This window comes from Plodia interpunctella, chromosome 2 (assembly GCF_027563975.2).
Source record: "Plodia interpunctella isolate USDA-ARS_2022_Savannah chromosome 2, ilPloInte3.2, whole genome shotgun sequence".
Taxonomy (NCBI): domain Eukaryota; kingdom Metazoa; phylum Arthropoda; class Insecta; order Lepidoptera; family Pyralidae; genus Plodia; species Plodia interpunctella.
Window position 1 is genome coordinate 8,624,025 of NC_071295.1, and position 25,810 is coordinate 8,649,834.

The following is a 25,810-nucleotide window of genomic DNA, read 5'->3' on the forward strand; positions in this document are numbered from 1 at the left end:
AAGGTATTTGATTAACTTGGGCAATAAGTGCCTAACCTGCACCGCATCTATTGTAGCTGTAACAACCGTATCATTTCAATTACAGTGGCTCTACCAAAAAGCCTTTCCTTTCCGTTGGATTAAGTAATACATTTTTAAATAGACACGTTTCAAAACTAATGACAATTGCAAAACTTTTTACAATTTATTTACTCCTTGGTATGTTGATTAATATTGCAGTTATTTTCTAAGAAATTTGAAAGTTGATCGCTTCAGTTTGTCAGTTTAAATCCTGAAGAATCCCTCTCAAAAACGTTATAATTAAGATTTTATTTATGTATTTCTAGATGATATGAAAAGGGCTCCAATGCATGCAAGTTTGCTTGCAATTTAACCTCTATTAGGCCTTAATGCCGCCGACTTTGTAATGCATTTGTGTAGTTAACGTGCTGTCGACTGTCCTTACATACAAAGTTTCAATCGAGTTTCGTGCGCGGGCGTCGCGTCGTTCTATACGTAATTGCGAAGATTATCAGAAGCAAGTGCGTTCGATAACGCATGCGCAGTGCGCACGAACGCGTGTTATTAAATTTATTCCTTTTTCGCCGGAATCTGCATAATGAGGGGGGCAAAAACGAAGGTAATCGCTAGAGTGCACGTCGCCTCACCAGAGAAAGGCAGCTTTGTCTGATGTATGTTCGAGTATGAATATTAAATGTAAGGCGTATTGATATTTTATTTTGTATAAACCAGACGATTACGAGATTATTTCTTGTCGAAGTGTGGCATTGAACAACATTATTGCATACGATACTATCATAATAACCACTGGTCTGCGAGGACTATCAGACTTTGTATACACTTCAACCTACCAAAAGGGTCATTCCTTTTTTTTATACTTGATAAAGGGGGATTAATGAACTATACTTAGGGTGGATTAAAACAGTCAACTTAACGTAGCTTAACGTCGTTAACCTTAATCTGCCCAGAACAACGATGGCTGCGCGCAGGTTAATTTTCGCGTCAAAGTGGAATTGTGCACACACTCTTAGAACTTATATTTTTAAAGTAATAAGTACGAATTATTGTCCAAAGTACTCATTTTTATAATAAAAAGTTATAAATCTAATTAAATATTTGGGAAGATACTTAATTTGACCCCGAATAATCAACACGTATTAATAAAGTTAATAGTTGTTTGATTTAAATAATTGGTCAGTTAATTAGTTTGCGCCAAGCGATATATAACTATGTAATCGATTAGTGTAACAAGTTCCACAATTAGCTGTTTGAACGAAAACATTGCAAAAGAGTTGCTGAATTAAACAAGAACCTTAAAAAACGTGCTATAGGTTAAGAGCATCGATAAAATTTATTGTTTCTTATTTGTGTTGAACTCATTATTTTAATTAATTATCTATAAAAACTACGAATATGCTTTATGTAACTACGGAAATTCCAGACGTCTGAAGTCAATGACTTTACAATACAATGGCCAAAGATTTGTAAAAACAAAACACCGCTACATTTCTTAAATGCCTAATTTCTAGACAGTGAAATAAATAGTTTATGTATGACGTTACAATATGTTAAACTTATCAGACAACTAATCTCAAATGCTAAATTCCAGTGATTGTCGAATAAATCCGTCGTTATGCCTTCCAATGGCAATACTAAAGCTCATCACCTTTAATATAAAGATTGCACACCGTACATTCAATTATATCGATGCCGACATTTCGATAACGAAGTAAAGCCTCTCAGAGATTTCTGATTCCGGCCCTGTTTAGCCGCGGGCCACCGAAATTCCACGTCGCATGCGACTTTACTTCGCTCCTTAAATCCCTAGTCATTATGTAAAAAAGACGGTAGGCACTCGGGTAAAAGACCCTCAAACGAGCCCTCCTTGATGATGCAGATCACATGTGTTTGCACAGCCTCTTAATACGAAACATTCTTACCTTGAATACTACAATGTTTTCCGCACAATGGATTAATATCAGACAACTTTTTCATCGACGTCGACAAATCTCATTATTCCAGACCATCTTAAAGATATGCTCACGAGATGTGATGCCGTGAGAAATTTGTATTGTAACAGGACCTGGGGAGATGAAAAAAGTAGCGCGCGTGTCGTCGGCAGTCCAGCAAGTAGCCGGTAATTTATGGTTAGTTTTTGGCTGCTCCCGCGCAATGCGGCCTCGCGGCTTTTCGCCGCCCCCCGGCCCGCGCCCCTGCCCTCGCCCGCCCTACAGCCTCCCGGTCACAGACCCCGCGTCACTCCGTCAATCTCCACTACTTATCCGTCCGGCCGATCCCCATATTAATAATTTTTTCTCCCAAAAAAACTCCCCGTAATAAAGATCCTATCGCCACCGCCGGGAGCTCGCAGCCGAGCGCTCGCTTTCGAAACCTAAAATTGACAATATCGCAACTGATACTTATTAAGACGTGTATTATTAACTATAAACTGGTTCATTGTTACGCCAAAATTAATCTCGTAGCTTAGCTGCGTCACAAAGCGACTTGCCGGCGCGTACGGTGGTTATTACAGACACCACTACAATTATAATTAGATACGTTTTTAAATAGTTTTTTCAGCGAGTGTCCATATTAAAACGTCAATGTAAATAACTTGTTAGCCGCAATCTCATTTCTGGCCGATTGGATATTACAATAGTGTACGTGATTTGAGAAAGGTAACGGTGTCGCCGCTTTATCCGCGAGATGGAGCCCATTGCGGCGGCGCAAGCGCAGCGCGTGCTCGCTGCCGAGGTAAATAGTCCACCATGCATTTAGATCATTTTATTACGTGAACAAAAACACGTCTATTCAAATCCTGCTGTCAGCAGGGAGACTTCTCACACGCTCTATATCTTCAAACGTGGAACTGGGTAATGAACTCCGTTGATAAAAAATAACGGCAACAACAATTTTATTGGTTACAAAAGAAAAGTAATCCAAATAATCTAGCCAGCCAGTGATGTGTAGAAGAGAACTGCGACGCTTGTAATTAGGTTTGACTGTGTGTATTGTGTGGATCTCGGACGCAAATTGAACTGAGTGTCCACCTGATATGACGTGTACGTGTCTTATTGCACGGATTTATTCACTATAAGCTAGTTCACAGTTTTTGTGGTCGATACTTGGCACGTGCCCACTTTCTACTTAGGTGCCCATCTACAGATGTAATTGTGCTTATACTATTTTTTGTTTCGGTTTCGAAACTTCGAAGTCATCATAGAGAATCAGTAACGGTTTGGACGTTTAAAAATGTTGTTTGTATGTTACTTGGGGATTGATAAACTTTGAGGTGAGCCAATGAAATCTTTCAAGAGATTTCATTGGCATTAATACCGAGAAATAACTGAAAAAGTTTTATCAAAGTAAAGTATATTTATTATTGGTTTAACGCTAGCTGAACTAAAGGAGATATTTAAAATTTTCCTGAAAGCCTCTTTATATAATGTACTTAAGTAATCAAGTGAAAAATGTAAACGGACGAAGCTGAGAGCAGAAGCTAGCAGATAATAATAATCGTAATAATCAATGTGAATAATCAATATCCGCAATATCCAATGACAGGTTGGTTTTATGTTAATTGCTGGAGGTAACAAATGTGTGAGAACAAGAGATAATAATTGTATGTATGGAGAATAAACAGTCGGTGCAATTAGAAAACTGCGCGTATTGTGAACTCATCTTCATCTTTTTTTTTCTGGGCTCTAGTCGACTTGCCACTTTTTCTTGGCTAGAGCAGACTTGCCACATCTTTTCGTTTGAAGTAGACTTGCCACTTTTTCTTGGGTCTAACAGACTTGCCAGTTTTTCTTGGTTGGAGCAAACTTGCCACTTTTTCTTAGCTCTAACAGACTTGCCGGTTCTTTTTGGTTGGAGTAGACTTGCCACTTTTTCTTGGCTCGAGAAAACTTGCCACATATTTTTGTTTGAAGTAAACTTGCCACTTTATCTGAGCTAGCACTTTTTCTTGGCTTTTACAGACTTGCCAGTTCTTCTTGGTTGGAGCAGACTTGCCACTTCTGGGCTCGAACAGAATGGCTACTTTTCGCTGTTTTGCAATTTTTCAGCAACCAAGGCGTAACAACATATCCTTTTAGTTTGGATCAACATCATCTCATATTCACCTTTCTGGGTAATTTTCCTAAATACATACAATTTTAACAATTCTCACTAATATTTCGACAATATTGGAGGGAAAAATTGAAATTGTAATATACATACTCGTAGTATACCTTTGCATTTCACTGTTAAACCCATTTGCGTTAATGCTTACTTCATAACGTCAAAGAACGCACACAATGCAAATAAGTGCAGAATAAATCCGAGTCAATATTCATCGATCATTCAAGAAAAGAGATGGATTACGATACCTTTATAAATATTAGGCCGAACAAGAGGTCCGCCTGGCTAATCCATTATGAGGATACCTCAATGTCGATGTCCACTCCCGATAAAAAAAACAATAAATAAACTTCAAAACACTAAAACAAAACAGTATAGAATTATGTCATGGCCTAGACAATTTTTTTTACAATGACTTTTTTTTCTATCAAATGTTCTGTTTTGAAAAGATTTTTCCATAGACACATTGAGATAGATATCCACGGGTGGATATGGAGTGTCCTAATCTAGGACAAAACCATAGTTACTTCAAGGCTTTAAAATGTTGTATAGCGGACCCTAGGCTCCGACGCTCATCGGCTGAGGAAGGATCCGGGGAAATGTTCAAAGAGATGCAAAAATCACTTCAAGGTTCTCCCGCTAACATAAAAACGCATATCAAATTATTTTCATTATGCTTTGTTAAATGCAATTTAGGGAAAGTACATGAACGGATGCATTTCATACTATCAACAGACAATTATTTTTACTTCTGTATAAAGACAAATCTCTATATATAGCAATAAATCAATCGATTCTGTTTGAATCGATAGCGGTATTTACAAATATTCGGCCGAGGTCCAGCTAATCCATTATCGCGGATTATTGCGATAACGCGGGTGAGCTCGCCGATAACGGTTACGATTGTTGCAGTGTTTCCATTTTCTATTATATGATATTTTGTTTTGGTTTCTCAGAGAATTCCACGTTTGAATAATATTCGATATTTAAAATTGTTTTCACTATTTATTTATAGATGAATGAATTTAGAATAAACATTTGCCTGTACACCAAACCTATGGAAATTGATTTTTGTAATTTAATTATATTACTTTTTAAATATGCTTGCTGGTTTATTAGCTTATTTTATAGAATGTAGGTATAAAAAAATACTGTATCTTGCGCGCAACGAGAACATTGTAAACACTTTTTTAGTTTAAGCCATAGATCCTAAGTTCTCATGTAAGTGAATGTTTTCTTATGATAATAAAGATTTCTTTAACCAGAAATGACTTTTAAAATTAATGTACCTAATTAACAAAATAATAAGAAGGTATCTAATATTACCTTTCTTAAAACAATGTATGTTTTTAATAATAAAAGGGTGGGTTGCACCGTCAACTTTGACGTTAACTTCAATGTGCGCAGAAAAATGTAAAGTACGTCATTTTTTCAAAACGTTTGCGGCGCGCCGGTTAAATTCAACGTCAAATTTTACGGTGCAACTCACCCTATGTATTCAGAAAACAAATTTTGATTTCGAAAATTGCTGCTACTTACTTCGTACTTCGAAAACAGAAATAAAATATTGTCCAGTGCAAAATGTAATTACGTTTGTACTACCATTCGCTACACTTGATACAATTTTCGCTCCAATAACGAGTAAAACCGGCCCACATTTCCCCATATTTTCGACGCGCGGATCAAAATTAGTTCCAAGTATTTACGAAAGGGATAAGTGATGCCGGTTCGTTCCGGCTCGGTGGCGAGAACCCAAACCGGAACAATTTGGTCCAAGTTCGATGCCGGCCGAAAATATTAACTTTTTCGCGAAATAAATCATTGCGTGTTTAACGAGTTTTTTATTTACATATAAAAAGTCAATCTTCTTACTTTGTCTCATTACTCACACGCGCTTTGTTTTCAATACCAGGTGATTAGCAGCATTAAACATTTGTATAAAAACATGAAGGATAATATTAATAAGGGTTTATTTATTATATGATTTCTCCAATAAAATCTGTTTATTATTCACAAAATATATATTCCGCCCACATGTTATTTACATAATATATCTAAACATCCAACACTCAAATTCCAATCCATCCATCAACCACTAAAACTGAAATCATTAAGACATAATATGCAGTTTTATAAAAAAAATAAGTAGCTAAATCTAATATAAATTACTTTGACCGTAGATAAACTAGTTATAACTTGTTTAATAATGGTTATAGTACTTTAATAACAATAAAACGATGTAATCTGATTTTAAAGATAAAAATATTGATTTACACGAATTTTGTGAAATAGTTATACTAATAATAGTTATACATTGTCGCTTTTATTAAATATTCATTCACATTTATAAATGAATAAATTGTACAACGATTAATTTCATCTCATCTTTTTCAATAAATTAATCATTGATAATTAGTGTGCAGCGAATGAGATTTTTTTTAATATGTTGGTGGAAATGGTAATAGGGTAAAATTGATTACATAAAATCTTCAATGATTTTTCAGTCTATTAAATCTTTAGTTCCATATAAATATTACATAAAAATATCAATTATTTAACATACTACGTATTTATAAATACATAATTTATTCAGATCTCATTATTAATATTATATATTTAATGGCTTGTCAAACAAGAACTAAACATGTTTAACATTGCAGCCTGATTATAGTATTAACGAAATAATTGTTACTGAATATAAATAAATTGAAGATCATTAAAAGTATTTCCTAATATGCAAACAAATTTAAATTTTTGTGGGCAGTTCTGGGAAATCAGACAACATAAAGAGGAACCGACGAAATGCAATCGAGTTAACAATTAAACTAGTATTCATACGAGTTATATTATATTATAGACAATGGTCTGACACCTGGGGTTGCCGACGACCGTGCGAAGTGGAGTAAAATAAGGAAAGCCAACCCAGGGCGAAGATACACAACGGCCGATAAAGAAACCGGGGAAACACTTAAATGAGACTAAGAATGAGTTATATTTTAGTCATTCTAGGTACCATAATTAGATAAGATTGATGATCTTTCATAATAATAATATCTGACTTCGATATTTCATATTTTAAAGTAAGAACTTTAAAATATATTATGCAATATCCAAGCGTTCCTGCCTTATGGGTATGCGTACCTTCATTATCGAAACATCATTAAGTAATTAACATATTATAGGTATGAAATATCTCATCAAATATCCAGTATTAATTGCTTTCAAAAAGAGATAATCCACATAATTCGGATTAAAAACGTGAGAAAATCACATACGTGACCAACCTTTGTTATGCTGAGGCTTAAAAATTATCAATTATCAATGAGGCAATCATACCTATGGTTGGACGACCAGTCACAACGAATCATCTCAAGTAATCATTGTAATTGTAAAAATGAGTATTACATCTTCACGCGTTAACTCCATCTTGTTTTATCTACTCAACAAACCCCAAATTTATCATAAATATAAACCCGGGAAAATCATACGGGCAAAGTCGCGAGCGAAATTATATCTTATTTAAATTATCATTTTATTTAAATTCCACATCTCTCCTTTTTCCAAATCCTATTTTTTTCATATTCGAAAAAATATATATTGTAACATAACAGCGGCTATCAACACGTTATATGTTATACATTACTATTGTTACGTTTCAATGTATATTGCTGAAAATGCTCTTAATAAAAAACAGTCGATAGATAAAAAATAAGATTATGCTTAAAGCATAAAAGCCTAACAAGCCAACTGTTTTATACTTTAAAATCTACCTTTTTATAAATTTAGAGATAGATAAGTTAAACTAATATACACGTAATTAAGTTACTTACCCAAACACTCATTTGTAATTTGTTTATGAAATTTGTTAATATTTTCAACTATCACGGATAATCTACACAAATTACTGGTTGACCGAGTTCATTATGTCAAATTTGTACTAACTCGATTATCTTGTTTCTTTATCTAAATTGTTAGTTTACCCGTTTAGAAGTTGACACAAAACAAAAATATTTTTAAATACCGGACCGTATTTCTCGCAAAATATTTAGTGCGAATATATCGGTAGGGTATTGTTTGTTATAATAACACGCTATGCCTCATTATTTCCAATGCAAATTAATTTTATTATCGTGATGAACTTGAGGTACTTATTGTCTCAATGCATTAATGAAGTACCGAAGTGTCTACGTATTCTAATTTCATAACTTTAATAATTATTGAGATATGTGTGCAAAAACTTTTTGAAACATTTTTTATTATGTAACAAGTTTTAAATAAATGTTGGAAAATGGGTAAAAATACTTTTCTTGCATATTTAATTGTTGGTTAAAATGTTACATTTAAACATTTAATTAAATATAAAACGCGTAAAACCTTCGTATCGAGACATATTCCCTCTTTTATTTCAAGTACGAAAATTACATTAATCATCCGAATTATGGAAAACGGTTATTTTTTCGCATAAATATTAGGAAAACAAAATACAAACCTGTGATAGGTCGCTCGGCGCCTCCGACTTGACCGTGTTGGCTGCTGCCCACGCCTCGGCGAACGTCTCCATTGCACTTTGAAAGTCCATCTTGTTACAATTCACGACGACATCGACATGCCGAAATATCACTCAACATGTGCACGGTGCGGCCAAGACCGTCAATGAGCCGACGCACGTCCGTTCGGGCCGACTGCCGGCGCGCTACTACCCGGCCCCGCCCAGCGAACCGCCCGCACGCGAAAAACCGATACCGCGGAGCCTTCCCGTTTCAGCGCTTTTCTTTTTAAGCCGCTATTTTAACGAGTTTCTTTTTTTCGTCCTAAGCCCAGCCCACGCTGGCGGTTGGGCGTTCAGATTATTTACACTTGTAATTCACTGATCGCTACATTCGACTAATTTGCGCCGACTGCGAGATTAGACTGAAACAGAAGTGCTTTCTTGTTTATCGCTCGGCTGCTTGCGTCAATGCTCTCATTTGCATAAGATACGCCTAGGAAAATCCTAATACACTCGATTGGAATAGAAATGTCTTAACTTAGTTTATAAAAACCACAGATATTATTGTTTACTTAATGCTTTTCAGTTTTAAATTCGTTACATAGGTTTCCTTAATATACACTTAATTGTGTTAGCTCATTTAACATCAAGACTATCTAGCAAGGCGTTCAAATGTGAAATAAAAGACAACACAAAATAATGTAACATCTTTAATTAGGTAACTTTATTTATTTTTAGCGTTGGATTTGAGTTTAGATGTATTTAATATAGACGCCCACCGACATTCACGGGCGGCATTGTGTATATCAAAAGTTGATACAAATAACAACAGATAGGTATCATATTTTAAACTTAATGTAAATTAAGTTGAAAAAATGGTAACTTTAGAATAATAAAGTACTATAACTAATTTCTAACACAAAGTAGAGAAGTCTGTGCCAATGTTTTAAGTTACTTAATTAAAATATCGATATGACCTCAATTATGCAATTTAAAAAGCCATCTAGATAGCTGATTGCGTGTAAGATGGCGTCGGTGCTATATTTTTATTCATTAAATAAATCACAGTGGCTTCTACAGGATGTAAGAAAAAATGTCGCGGCTCCACATAATTTTGTACGTGGCTGATATTACCTCCGGGAAAAGTTAATTTTTCTTAATTTCTGGAGCTTCCGGGAGATCGCGAGGATCTCTGAAATATTGCCCGGGACTACGCAAAGCGTTAGCTGGCAAATTAAGGGCGATTTTTTTTTTCAGTGCAATTTTTTTTGGTATTTTTAAAACTCTGTTGATTCTTCGCACATACTAATGCCGTAATTAGATTTGATATGCAATTATGCAAGCAAAATTTTTCTTGAAAATATATATTCAACTAGAATAAATTACACTCTATAGACAGTTTTGACGAATACTAGAATAATGTTCGAAAATATTCAGTAAAACACTCTAAACCCTATCATTGATTTGATATATTCTTCGCTCAATGTTTTAATACTACAAAAGCAACTAATTGCCAATTAAAAATAATTATAAGCTGCGCGTAAGTGCATGCATTTCCTAAATGATAACATGCAGACTTAATTTTTTTTATTTTTGTTTCTATTCTAGATTCTAGAAAATCTAGTTTTTTATTGATTATTAAACATCAAAAACAAAATAGTACTCCGTGCTAAAATAACCTAAAAAACAAATGTTAAATAGTATCTTTAAAAATAAGTAACTATCGTTGGTGATATAGTCACAGACTCAGAAACGATCCGACGAAACGACTCAGACACATCCGGAACAGAACCAAAGACACTAAAGGCTGCGGAAATTTAAATTACATGTCGAAACAAGGAACGTAACAAATAGTGACAAAACCCAAAACCTCTAATGGTATACGGGCGTGGTGCAAAACACATGAAATAGATTTTATTAAAAAAATCATCTTGAATGTCTATGGTATCTCGTACCTAATTTATTTTGGCGCCGTTGTTAGACAGAGGTGTCAATTTATCTTTACATTTAAACGCTCTAATTTGGACATCGCAATAGAACATGGGTTTTTAGTAAACAATTCATTATGATTCATATACCTGCTAGTAGCATGGGTATAATTCCAACATAGTGTACTTTGTCCTATCTTGTTTCAAACTAGACATACAGCAACTAGATTCAGTTCAATGTTTCGCTTATTAATTTCGGAATTGAAAATATCTATGACGTTATCTATAGTAGGTATAGATCCCTATCAAAATCTTAATTCAAAATCTGTGGAAATAATAAAAATCACAATGAATAAAAACAATTTATATATTTGTTATATTATGCCATACCTACCTATCACGCAACTCAATATTGAAGGAGGAATCTTCAACCACGAACCATTATTATTATTTTTATTTGACTTTTTTTAATACTTCTCAAAACTTTAAAGGCGATTCTTGTAAAATTCAATATCAAATGATATTGAGTTTTGTAATGAAAGAAGCACCTACCTACATTAATCGATATTGTTCTCGTCAATTCCTGCCAATGAATCGAATCTTACGCAAAAATATATGTAACCATGCTAATTTGGGAATACACACAAATTTGAACATAATAACTGTCCTTGTTTAGCACCTGAACACAGTGTTTTATCTTTTTAGCGGGTACAAGTTTAGATTTTACAAACGCTATGCAGTTTTGAATCATAAAACTATTGCACTATAGTTCGAAATTGCATAATGCAATGCAGTTAGTAAACGTTTTTAACTATGTTTATAGGTTGGTCAAACAAAGCTTAGAATTAAACTTAAACGTGAAAATCGTATTGTCATCTTTTGTATTTTACGTCAAAGATTTACAAGAATAATTTTTGATCTCGCTGAGGTCAAATATCTTCACTGTTTCCAGCAAATGGAATGGGTTGACACGTGAATAATTATTTAAGAACAAATCTTACAATTTCGGAATATATTTTAGAAAAATATAAATTGGCAATTTTCTATGTAATGGTCACGTTTTTTATAAATTAAAATACTGACATGATTGATACCCACTTTCTGTATTTTTAGAAGTTGTAACCTAAAGATCAAATTATGAAATCGTGTGAAATGTAATACACACTACAAAGATGTTATACCTACACTTACCTACCAATAAAAAGTTAAAACCTTGAAGTTAAAATAAATTTAGTTAAAATAACGTTATATTTTCGGACTCTATCTCACTTCACATATTAAACTTTGACAGAATAGACAAAATATACTTTACCTACATAAATAAGTTTTTGACTATTTCGTGAATAAACGAGAATGGAATTTTTGTAATAGTCGTTGACTGACAAATGACCAAGAGACTCTAACAATGCGGCTACTTACTCCAGTAACGTAAGTAGCTTATTTAATCTAGACAAATAAGTATTACGCAGATAGACGCGTTGCTCAAATAACTTAAACCTCATATCACAGTTGTTCCAGTATAATGACGAATGTAGGGTGACCATATTTTGAGAAGAAAACGAACCAAACTTTAACTAATTAGTATTAGAAGGGATTATTTGGTGAATCTCCACTTCATAATGTCTATGAAAAGATATTTTTAACAAAATACAAACTAGTTTATTTCAAGTTTGTTTTTTCTTACAAATCTTATTATGTATAAATAATACATACCTAAACAGTCTATTTAATTTATAGATAGGTATCTATGAATTAAATATGTTTAAGTTTGAAGTAATATTTGATTTATTTTCAACAAAAAATATTGTTAAGAGCGTTTACATATTAGGATTCGCCAGAAAAAACAACTATACTTCACTAAAATTATGTCAAATTTTCAAGGAAATCATGGTGACCCTAAAACACAGCTATCTCGTGACACGATGATAACGCTAATCCCGAGATACCACTATTTGCTCGTCTCGATATGAATTAAAGACATCTGTCAACTATTCTGTGCTGTGATTTAGAATTCAGGATTCAAATAACGTGACATGATATAACGTTAATTTGCAAGAATATATTTCTAAATAGCGTATGTTGTTATCCACACTTCCAGCGCTACACAAAAAGTCTTAATAATGCTCTATTTCGAACACACTTTCATATTTCACTTTAATATTCGTTTAATAAACACACTTTAATATTCACGTATCATCTATTCAATGTACCTATGTATTTTCCGTCTTCTATTGGTAACATTTTCGAAATTGAACGTTAACGTATAAAGTACAAAATGCTAAAAAACGTCCTCAATTCCTTGAACATTGTAAATGGGAGTTTTTTCATTTTGTCTTTCAGCTAAAATACATTGTTATACTCAAGTTGATTACGTAACCAATTTACAGCGTCTCCTGAAAATAGACATACACATAGAAATACACATAGCCATAGCCTAACCCCTACATCCAAAAATTCAAGAATAAACTTCAGTCTTTTAGCTAAAAGATACATATATAACAACGTTATTACATATATTCAGTGTCCCCTGAAAACAGACTATATAACCTAATCCCAACATATCCAATATGACGAGAATAGCTTCAGTTCACACCATACCTCAACGTTATTACATAATACACTTTCACAGCGTCTCCTGAAAACATACTATACAGCCTAATCCCCACATATCCAATGAGACGGCTTGTTCAGCGCCTGCCTGGTTTATCCTCGGATCAGATTAGTGTGTCTCTGTCTAGCGCGGGGCGGGGTTCGGCCACGCCCACCGGTCGATTCGCCCACGAGTGAGTGTTATCTAGCCGAGACGGGATACGCTCATCCGGCGTTCGTCACTGATAACCAGTTTGTGACGTCACACTACCATCACACCTCGCTTACTATTTTCTACCTGCAAATTAATATTACGTATTCAATTGCAGCGATATAGAGAGAATCTGTGTAGTATAAAGAGTAGAAGACGGATTTTTTGACGGACTATATTCCTTGTCATGGCAATACTAAATGGAATGGTCAAAATTGATTGATAATATCGAGTGTTGCCAGTTAATTGGCCACAACGTCCTCATTTATTTTCTATTATTTAAAAACTAGGTCGTAATTGTGAATTACTTTTACGTATACAAATATTTACTTACAGTACCTCTAGCTGCACCACGGAGCTTCGTTCCCCTGAGAATTTGGGGATTTAAAGTACCTAAACTTATCCTATAATCTACTTAATCTATAATCTAGTGTACCATATTTCATAACAATCCATCCGTTGATTTTCCGTGAAAGAGTAACAAACATACATACACACATAGGTACGTACATCCTCAAAAACTTTCGCATTTGTAGGTAGTGGTAGGATTACAATCAGGATTAGAAAACTGCTTACGCTAACAAGTTTAATACATCAGGTAGGCACTTACAACGCTAATTCCTTTATGTACTTACAGACAGTCTAAAATAAGTAACCTATATTGTATTCTTTTTAAATTGTAAAATCAATAAATCCACTCAATAATGTTACAAAACGCCAAGTATATTCGCTAGATCAAGTGGCACTTATAAATACTTAACAGTTCATAAGGGTGCATTTCTCTCTCTTATCTTCGCGTGCTCCGCTTTCTTTCGGATTTGTGACGCCCCAAAGCCCTTGGTTAGCGTACAAAAATTGTCATAAATTTATAAGATTTGGCTACGATTTTACAACCGGCCGCCCGCCTGACGTCAACCCTCTTTGGGAATGCTATTGCCAACTTATCCACATTAAGACTGTGTCCCACGACATCCACAGAAGGACACAGAGTGGTCGTATTCTAGGGCGGAACCACACGTTAGATCTAGTGGCACTTATAAATACTTAATAGTTCATAAGCGTGCGTATATCTGAGACAATAAGATGGGCGGTGGGCCGTGGGAGGTGGGAGGAACCCCCCTCGAGAAGTACTGTTTAGATTACTATGTTTTTATAGTAGAATGGCGATTAATTGTTTGAGATAAACGGTTGTTTTGCTGCAATTGTTTTACTAGCAGTCGCCAGCTAGTTTGCTTGTATGGGATCGCTGTTTCGTCTGTTTCGTGATAGTCTATGTCGGAATCGGAAAATAAAATGAACAAAGAATTAGTAAGTGTTCTCTTCATTGAGAAAATATTTGCAGGTTCTCTGGGTCACACGAGTGAGAAATCGCTTGTTGTTCCTTCGAAAATTTTCGGAAACTTTGTCACTTGACATTTTTTCGGAAATTTCTGAATTACAGTGAATAATTTATCCGAGCTTTCATTTTACGACGTAACATTTTATTGCTATCAATATAGGTATAAGTAGTTATATTTTATTTGGATGATGTAAAAATTTCCAGCATACTGGCGTGGTACACGTGTAGGTACCTACATGTCAATACCATTGGTCATGCTTTGGAAGTATGTCATTGTTTGTTAACTCTCTCTTCCCTTGATTTGATGTGATGCCCAGACATCAGTCCACATCCTATTGGTAGTGAAATAAACGAACTCAAAATCTATGGTAGTGTTGCCAAAGTCAAATAACCTACGCTTTAAATTTACATCTAGGTAGTGTTAGTGCTGCCCTCTGGCGTGACAACATTGCAGTAATATTCCCTATTCACACAATTGAATATCCATGTCGGTAGCCTCTTCAAAACTACCATATCCAAACCGGGCCATGCACAACATTTAACGCCAAGTAATCGCATAATCATCAATAATCCTTATGTCACACAAAAAACAAACGGATTTCTCTATTTTTGACGAGCGAAAATCTACTTTAACATTTCAAAAATATGGTTCAAAATGCATCAAGTCATTCAAAACAACCCGCTGCGAATCTTAAGATCAGCTTAGAATGAAAAAATAGACAGATCTCGGATTATAATTAATGAAATGTCAATCGCTCGACTTTCTGTCTACCTGCGACCATTTCGCTTTTGTTGTCGTAGGACGGGATCTAGTAATATTTAACATTATAGTGGATTTGTAAGTATACTTGGCACCACATTACATTAAACAAAGACCTCTGCCGCGTCTGTCTATCTGTTCACGATAAACACACTACTACTTACTGCACGGATTTTCATGCGGTTTTAGCAATAGATAGTGTGATTCCTGAGGAAGGTTTAGGTGTTTATTTTATCATGTTTTACCGAACGAAGCCGCGGCGGGCCGCTAGTAATCATGAACTACTCAGATAAATTGCTTAATTCGACGTTCTTAAGATTCTATAAAATAACTTCTACATAAGCATTTTGTAATGTAGGTATTCCTCGATGTCGAAGAATCGAGACACAAAACACAAACAATTGTTATGGTTGCCGGCTACTGGACAGAAGGCAACTCAACAGAGTTAATTTCTATAGGAGTTAGTTTTATCTTACAAGTCTTATTGTGTATACAATATTGCCATATATTTTTATGATATTACAGCAATACAATTAAAATAAACTTTTTATCATGGTTAGTAAATGTTTTACTTGTGTAAGTTTAATGTATAAGTTTTATTTATCATCAACAAAATTCCAAATGATTGTTTAGATACATAGATGTTATGTCTCTTTTCTCTTTTTTAAAAGACTTTACTAGCTATTACTGGTTTGTTGGCTTCGGGCACTGTGCCCTTTCAAGATTTATTATAACTATGTACCTTTCACCATAATTCGTCTAGTACAATTTGGTTGATAAAATAACAAATATTGATCTATAGTAAATAATAGTTTCGTCTTCTACACCTGTTTGCCTAGTAAGTATTGAATATAAAAAAAATAAAATATTTTGAATATATTTCCCGTATACATAAGGTATACGCGACGTAAGTACGTTTTTTTTTTTTATTTAAACAAAGTAGAAGTTTGTGTCAGCAGTAACTAACAATGTCCCACCAATATTATCTCGGAAGATCCGATCCCAACCTCATCGAATCGATAGTCCGAAACGGCACAACTGAAGTCAGGCCGAGAATGCGACGAATTTGACAAGTCACCGATTTTTTATCTCCCAGATTATCTGCTTTCCATACCCCACTCTATCAATCTTATCGAGACAACTATTTCTACATCCACAACCTAAAAGTCACAACTAATTATAGCGTCGGCTAAACAATTTTGAACCTTATAAACTGAACTCCTTTTACCCGTAAATTAATACCAATACTCATATTATATTTGTTAAAATAATAAATAAAAAAATTTAACTGCTAGATATAAAGATTCTTCAATATGAAAATGTATTTCTTCCAGCTTACGTTTTCCCTTATCTTAACACACGTTACTCTTAAACATAATTGATAAAAGATATAAGGTTCAATTCACAATCGACTCATAAGCAATGGCCTAGCTATAGATACGGCCGAATGCGCAGGATCATCGCTGGATTCCGGGAAATTTGAGCCGCGTGAATACCTGCCCACAGGTAAACGAAGGTTAATAAATCTTTAGACACGGCGGCGTCAAAATTCTGCAAAAATACGCTTAATTGCAAATATCATAAAAATATGATTACTTTGAGGTTTTGTTTTACAAGTGTACATTTATTTTAACGATTAAGTCGTTGCGGTTTAGACAGGTTTTGGTGACTATTACTAAGACCTCCCGTTGACTGCACAAAATTCTACATTGTTGTATGACAAGTAATCGAAACATAATATAAACAGAATATGGTTATAACGATGTTAATATCAAAAAGTAATTTAGCAGATCTTGTGATTTTTAATGATTAAGAACAAAACGCATTTTAGGTTCAGACAATGCCTATTTTATTAGACTCCAGATAAAAAATATTTTTAAGTGTATATTTTCTGTTCAGTAGATAATATAATGAACAAATTTCATTAAATATATATGAAAAATAGTTATCTTGTCTCAAAATTCATATTACATTGCTACATACATTTGTTTTTATTTAATTTTTTAACTTATATATAGGGTGGTTATGTCTAGCCATATATAACTCTATCCCGATTATGACTTGCTATTTGTCCAGCTTCGTAGTTCTGTTATTGTTGACCGGTGCCGACCCTTAAACAAATATGCGAATGTGGTTCACTTTCAAAGTTTAACCTGACTTAAGGTTTAAGTATTCGTGGAATTAAAACGTTCTCGAACAACGATTTTTTTTATATAATTTTGGATTAAGTTTGCGATCCGATCTTTGATTAAAATCCATACCTATGCTTCCTTTTCTATACTAGAAATCATACCCTGAGCTTCGATACTCAACCACTTAGATGATAAAAGTATTGATAAGATACTATGATCACGATCACTCGTGGCTAATTTGTCGTGTGTCCTTTTATAAAAGCAGGGCACGTCCAGGATTTGAACCCGGGACCTCTCGCACCCAAAGCGAGAATCATACCCCTAACCAACGAGCCGCTTAGAGGCTTTCTTTAATATATTAATTTTCCTAAAATTTCATTTGATAATCCAACTGGACAACTATTCAAATATAATTTTGTATGTTAAGCTAGTAAAATATACTTAAATATAATTATTAATGTATCACATTATTATATATTTCTTTGCAAATCTCAGTCACAATTTAATAAAGTATATGAATTCAACATCTCATACTGCGCAAAAGCGGAAAAACACAGCCTTTACGGCGATCTTAATAAAATACCACCTGTACATTTATATTTCTGGTAAAATTCTATTAGCAATACGTTTCTCCTAATACAGTTTATTGCGCCTCATTCGTTGTATCTCCCATACGAATGACGGTTAAACGAAACTTTATTATTTTGCAGCGAGCGGGCGCAGATGGCGCTCGCTAGTAATTTGCCTCGGGCTTGTTCACGTATAGAACTCGCGAGTAGGGCGGGGCGCCAATGTCAGTTGGAAACTGTCGACAAAATGTGAATAAGTACATTTGTACACCAAGATAAGAACGATTTAGGATTATAATAAAAAAAGAATAAAACGCAATTTGTAATCTACCAGTCAAATTTGACGATAATTTTAACTTTCACGCCTCCGATTGGATAAAATCGCGACTTTGCGTTGATGTGGTTGTGCGCAAGTTAAAATTAATGTCAAAGACTGCTGGCGTAACTCAACCATTTTAAGCCCCTCAGGCACGCTGTCGTTGTATGTCTATTTGTTCCCGTATATCGCAGTGAATTTTCCCTTTAGTGCATCTCGTGTATCCTTCAATATAATAAGTGATTCCAGTGCAGTTTTGTTGCTTTAAAAAATTCATTTAGCTTCCGTGAACGCCATACTTAGGCGCAAGCACATAAATAATTCTCTCTAATTTTTTCTCGCTATCCCTTGATCGGCTTTGATTGTAGTTCTGTTCACTTACCTGTCTCCCGGCTCCCTGTGAAGTTTCGTTGCATTCCGTTGCACTTTTGCTGCATTTTCACCTGTAACATAGAAATTCTTCATACAAATTTTATTAAATTCACACTTTTTTGTTTTTTTTCCAAATTTTTTCTATCTGTCCCTCGCTGGCTTGTTACACCATCTTATCAGGCTAACGGAGGCGCATCTTTTGACGCCCTTCTGATCTGATCGCTCTTCACAAGTCTCGATAGGACCACCCATTTTTGAAATTTTTGAGTTTTAATCGAGACTCGGGTTTTGCCCGGATGATTACCTAAAAAGCTTACAGCGCGCGGTCCTTGTGATTTTAAATTATGACATGTTGTGGTTGGGTTGGTTTGTCCTACTGTTTTCTAATTTGTTTACCGTTTTTATTTATTTAACTTTATTATACATAGAGGCAAAAGACGCAGCCTTATATACCTATTTTATTATTATTTCAGTTGGCTTTGTCAAAATATTACATGTGTGTTGTAAAGGCATAATGAGATTGCTCCACTGTTTCATGAAAATTTATGCCTTAGTAGTGTTTCGTTTTTAGTGTTCCTGTCGTTCATCCTATAACACTTCGTTTAATTGTATGAGAATATTTATATCCAATAGCCTTATTTCCGCTCAAATATACATTATCTAATTACAATAACAAACATTAATTGTATAAGCATTTGAGTATTCGGCAAACCCGCTTGATAAGGGACCATACCCTAAGCCTCTATACTCAAGCGAAGCGTGGGCCTTCGCAAGACAGATGTGAAACACGCGACTATTTTCATACTCGGGAATTTTTCAATGATCAAGCCGTTATAACACGAATGGAAAGCATTTAGCTTCCGTACTCTTAAGTCTGGTTACATATTGTATCATATGATTTTGATTTACATATTTCATACTTTTATTAGGAAAACTGAGCGTAACTTTGCACTGAGTTTGAGTTTTGAATGAGAAAGTTAAGAAAAATAAATTATTGTTGCAAAAATTAAAAATCTTCTCGTATTTATTTGTAAGCAAATTAGATTTATGAACACGTTTGAAATCTGTTCCACTTCCTTTGCTGTCTTTCTTTTTTTTTTCAAATAGCCGAGGCAAAAGCGTACATTTGCAGGAATCCCGTTAGCGATTGATCTGCAAACGGGGCCATCAAAGAAAATAATCTGCGGGTGCATTAAAATATAAATATCATCGTTAGCAAATCATTAGCCGGCGTTTTCCTTCAGATGTCGCTTCATTTCCTCTCAAAAAAGGCGACATTTTTGACGGTCTTTATATTTACTTAGATAAGTACTTCAAGAAACATCTAATACTATTTACCCTGTTATTTATAAAAAAGATAAAACATACTTCTGTCAATGTCAAATATTATAAAGTGCGATAGAGAGACAATACATATTTTAGCTTAAAGGATAATGTTGTTTTACAAAGCTTATTAAACTCGAATTATGTGTTTTCTTTTATTTGTTTATATAAAAATAACTAGGAATTGTTGTGTCTCTTACACAAGGTGAATGTAGTACATTCACCTTGTTAGAATATTTTCAATAGGCTAATTAGTTATGTACTCTTTATAAAAGCAGGGCCCGTCCGGGATTTGAACCCGGGACCTCTCGCACCCAAAGCGAGAATCATACCCCTAGACCAACGAGCCGCTTGGACATTCTTATCAAAAAAATATTTTATATGAATCTCTTTGATCCTTGCGTAATACTAAATACGAAAACACTTGTTTAAATATTATTTAAGTTCTTGTTTAAATACTATTGCGTTGCTCATTATTATTTTATGAAACGTTCGGCTCGTCGGAGTCGCTTTGAGTGCTGGAGCTCCCGGGTTCAAATCCCGAACGAGCCTTTTCGGCTTTTAGTAGCAATCTATTCGTAAATTTTAATCTGCAGTATCGTCCCGAAATTTATAACCTCAAGTTAGAGCTTCGCGGCGGACATTTGAATGTTTTAACATTACTTAAGTTCCATTCTTCGTTTTGTGAGGGAAGTGGAATCATCTTAATGCTGGTAATTATACGGATTCACCGAATTACTCGGTCATAAGTAAACAGACAGGATGCCCTATTTACAATCGTAAATTTGGGGGCGCCTCCCGCCGCATCAGACGTTGAGAAGCCTTCTAGTTACAATATCGTCATGAATTTTATTTTTGAATGTGCTTTGCTTTTAAGGTCTTGATACGACATCTGCCTTCCCTTTTACAAGTTTTCAATTCCAAAATGTAGTATTTTTGCGTACAGATTTATGGATTGTTGACTTTAAAAAAATAAATTAAAAGTGGCATCAATCAGAGAGCAAGGGACACAATGGTCTTCTAAGCCTCCGTTATTATTGTATTTTTGGCGATGAAATATTTATATTTAATTATGTTATGTATTACTGTTTTTTTCTTCGCTCGTTGTGAATTAACTTCAGTTTTTTGTATACCATATACAGTCGAGGGCAAATAGAACTCAACTACAGTGCACAGTCACTTCCATTTTAAAGCTGTGGTTCAGATTTATCTGCCTTCGATTGTACATAGACTACACTATACTAACGACATCGCGCAAAATATCGTTTTTTTTCCACAGACTTTTGATATAGGTTCTTTGAAATTTATTAGAAAAGAAAACACGCGAAAAGATAATCAAAACAGTAGAATTATTAATTAAACTGATAACAAAATATAAACGAGTCTTTTGATTTAAAACTTGCGAATTAAAATCCAGTTTAATTAGCACAAATTCTCTCAATAAGAAATACGTTGTTTCGTCAGGTTCGCCGTCTTATTAATTTGTCCTACTCTGTTCAGTCGCTTTTAATTATAACGACCAAAACGAAGAGCAACTTAAACATAAACAGATCAAGTATCTACCATGAGCTGTACAATTCCTTCGTATTTACAGCACAAGTGACAGTAGGTTGCGATCTGAGAGGAGCGGAGAGATCTTATTGCAAAAAGAAAATATATTTACTATTCCGCACTACTACATAATATGATACAAATTGAAAACATTACTACTAAGTACTGTTTAGTTGGTTACATTTTGTATCATAAATTTCGATTTATTTCCAGTTTTGATTTGTCGTTTCAAGTGACGTTAGAGTGCGATCTGAGGGGAACGGAGAATCTCATTATAAAAGAATTATCTTCATTTTTCTGCTCTAAGCATTACTTTGAGGATAGGCTCCTTACAACAGACATACACACATACTGTACCTACTTAATTTAGAATAGACATCGCACTGTAAATTTTGTAGTCACATAACATCATCCCAAATTGAAAAAAAAAAATACTACTTAAGGTGACTAGCCGGTATAAATCGCTACCTCTTATCGACTATGTCCTGTGCACTATGGCTCCACAACTTGCGAGCTAAATGGCTGGCGCCCGCGGCCGGCTAATGAAATAAGATCCCCTGAGCTAAGGAATGGCGGAATTAAAACTACATAAATGAGCGACCGAATGGGAAAATTTAAAACACAATTTTCTACCATTTCTTTGGCGATTAAGAATTAATTTAGCGAAAATTCTTAGTGCTTTTGAATTTAAAAAGCAATGGTCAATAAGTAATAACGTTTTTGAATTGATTAAAAATTATGTAATAGATATCGGGAATAAAACCATTATATATTATTATTATTATAAATAAAGGTACCTAAACCTTTCAATATCAATTCGGCTCAGCTCTTGGGAAGACAATATATAAATATTCAGCTAATTATATATGAGATAATTATAAAAGCAGGGCCCGTCCGTGATTTGAACCCGTGACCCCTCGCACCCAAAGCGAGAATCGTACCCCTAGACCAACGAGCCGCTTTGACAAACTTTAGGAACAAAGGTTTCAATAAAGAAATTAAATGGAATGAGTACTAGTCTAATAACAATGTAATATTTGAACAAGTGCAATGGTTCAAATATAACATATAGTGGGGTGGGGGGGGGGAATTGGCAATGAGTAGATGACATGCTAAAAATAAATAAAATGCAGAAATACAAACAAAATTCATCGACATCAGGTGAAATAACATTACAACATGTACAATTTTTACAATAAATGATTTCTTGTAGTTATCAGAGAACTTCATTACCTATATTTAGGTTTCTGTTTAACGCTTCAACATTAAAATATATTATTATACTAAAATATACATTGCGTCATAAGCTTTTCCTATAAGCACTAATAAAAAGCCAGATATTACTGTCAACTTTCATAAACAGGTTTCCCTTTAGACCTAAAAGCATTTACTGGAGTTCACTACCCCATAATTCTCAAAGACATTAAGTTCTTAAATGTGAATTTATTTTATATCTAAGTGCTCAGGGATCGATGTTGCTAGACAAAAATAAAACCGTCGCGACGCCACGCCCGGTTCACATTAGACGTTGCTGAGTTTTAATTTACGAAGTTACCAACGATTTCCAATAAGTAAACAAGCGAAAGTCGCAGTATTTAACTTAATTTTTGTACTTCCAGCCGAGTTAATTGGCAGACGCGAAGCGAATGCCGTCACAAAAGAAGCACTTAAATGAATGACAACGGCACTCAACCGGCTCAAAATAAACTTATCTTAGCAAGGGTTAAAATGATTTGAAAAGGTAGTACGTAATTGAGGTAGCAGGGGGATGTGGTTGATTGAATCAGCCGCCAGTGGCTGATTTAATGTTCAACTAATAATGTTATTTATCGACTTTTTGAACGCAGTCTTCGGCGTAATGAACCTTGCAATTTTCAATGATGCAAAAATAGACACAGCAGAAAGCTCCCACAGGTTTTATTGGAATGGCAAAGTCTGAATTTAAATGAAATACTGGCTACTAATATAAAAAGAACAAACTAAACATGGAAAACACATGATATTGTCTATCTTGTGTCTTGCATTCTTAATTTGTGCGTTGGGTGTGTAGTAAGTAAAAAAATCAAATCCTAATGATTTATCTAGGTTCTATTCAAAAACATTCATCGTCATAGCTATTTTAATGACTACATTCGGGGCTTATGCATTCCTTATGGATGAATATGAGGCCTCCGAGAACCCAAAGCTTAACGACCGCAAATATGGCCTGAATCAACGACATAACGTGATTTCCGAAGCACACACATACTTTTTTAATTCTTCTACATTTACCGGTTAATTAATCAGATATAATTATGCCACAATCTTGTGCCGAAGATAAAACTTTGTCGCAGCAAACAAGTTTCAATACAACTAACAAAGACAGTAGCGCGCGCGCCACTTCCAGTTGGCAATCGACTGGACAAAGCTCCGGTATCGGACATGTATTCACAGTCTAGCCATTGTCCAGTTGCCCAACAGACGCCATTGTCACACTGAAGCGTGACCTCCTGCCCTATGTGCCAGAGCTGGTAGATTATGTCAAGTATTTGAAAAGCAACGGAATTTTGCCCATCGTCCATTTTCGTTGACGCATCTGTTGATTATTATCAATAATAATAAAAGCAATTGCTTTTATAATGATAAACAACACAATCATCAGAAAGTTATATCATAAAATTAATGAATCCACGTTATTAAAAAGTTCCTCGGCTCTAATGATCTTGTAAAAATGTTACGTCCTTTGGAACTTCAACCTCATCATAAGTAAGGTGCTTACCAAAATGGCGGCGAATTAACATAATAAATCTGGGGTGGCCATCAATCAAAGATGACTTCTTTCAAAGGCTTCGTAAGCTTTCACTTTCATCGGGACTTCCCCGCGACAAGTTCATTTGGCAATGCGTTAATTTACTCTTTTGTAATTTCTTGATTATTATTTTTTTTGAATCGTAAGTACTTCATTAGAACAGTCAGTTCTGTAATGCTAGTAACAATAGACAAAACAGTTATTTTGTTAGATCGACTAGAAAACTTAATAAGCTATTTATTCAACCCTAACACAAGGAAGCTCACTAAAACAGTCTCCAAGATTTGGTTTAGTGACTCTTAAGGTGAGTTGCATCAGTCAACTTTGACATTGACTTTAACCTGCGCGACACCGACGTTAAAATTAACGTTAAAATTGACCATTGCAACCCACTCTTAAATTTAATTAGTTAGGACCATTTTTGTTTTTATCTAGTTGTTTTCAAAAAACTGTTTTTTAAATTTTCCATAAATTTACAGACAAGCTTCATAGCGATATGTGCGAGAATATGTAAATGTCCAATAGGCTCATAATTATTACTAATTATGAGCCTATTGGACATTAATATGACATATATAAATATTAATGGTGTTACCACCATTAATATTTATTTATAAATGTATTATATAATAATTATTTCCAAATAAAACAATAGTGTTACACTTAGCTACATACATGTTCATCATCACGTCCTTTTCACTCACGAGGCGTAGTCGTCTAGGATATCAAAAGTATAGCGCACTTACCTCGTGCAATTTTTTTTTCTATCTCTACGTAATAATATGTACATTCTGAACAAAAGAAGGGCCCGTTCGGGATTTGAACCCGGGACCTCTCGCACCCAAAGCGAGAATCATACCCCTAGACCAACAAGCCGCTTACAAATTATCATTAATCCATTGTTTTCATGAGCCGTATTAATAAATTAAACCGCAGCATGTTTGAACAAGTGTTATTTTCTAATTTTTTTCTTACAACTCTTTCTTGTGGAATACATCCAAGCGGCTCGTTGGTCTAGGGGTATGATTCTCGCTTTGGGTGCGAGAGGTCCCGGGTTCAAATCCCGGACGGGCCCTGCTTTTATAATGGCTACACACGTAATTAGCCTAGTCTAAACAATATATGCGATCAAGTATGTCTGTCTCATAACCACATGATTCCGTTTACGTACGAGGTTTTGACGCCATGAAGCCCAGGTCATATAATGACCTTACAATTTTGAAGATTCGCCTGTAATGTGTATACAACCGGCTGTCTGTTCGACGCCAACTCTCCTTGGGAATATATCCAAGTAAATAAATTAAGTATTAAGTTTTTGTTT

General features: G+C 34.6%; 1 protein-coding gene and 3 non-coding genes across 5 annotated transcripts in view; 1 reads left to right on the forward strand and 3 right to left on the reverse strand.

The window, feature by feature from the left end:
* The window catches only part of dve (defective proventriculus), a 71,140-nt gene extending 62,135 nt beyond the window's left edge, over positions 1 to 9,005 (reverse strand). The window contains exon 1 of one of the 2 annotated variants that reach the window (XM_053759103.2): positions 8,612 to 9,005. In XM_053759103.2, coding sequence (XP_053615078.1) covers positions 8,612 to 8,701 — 90 coding nt within the window. In that variant the 5' untranslated portion in view covers positions 8,702 to 9,005. The remainder of the gene's footprint in view (positions 1 to 8,611) is intronic. The other variant, XM_053759094.2, reaches the window with a different exon arrangement.
* An 11,422-nt stretch (positions 9,006 to 20,427) lies between these two features.
* TRNAP-UGG (transfer RNA proline (anticodon UGG)) lies at positions 20,428 to 20,499 on the reverse strand. The gene has a single exon. It is a non-coding gene; the product is annotated as a tRNA-Pro (tRNA).
* A 4,794-nt stretch (positions 20,500 to 25,293) lies between these two features.
* Positions 25,294 to 25,365, reverse strand: TRNAP-UGG (transfer RNA proline (anticodon UGG)). Its single transcript has one exon. It is a non-coding gene; the product is annotated as a tRNA-Pro (tRNA).
* Positions 25,366 to 25,492: 127 nt separating this feature from the next.
* Positions 25,493 to 25,564, forward strand: TRNAP-UGG (transfer RNA proline (anticodon UGG)). Its single transcript has one exon. It is a non-coding gene; the product is annotated as a tRNA-Pro (tRNA).
* The last annotated feature ends 246 nt before the right edge of the window (positions 25,565 to 25,810 follow it).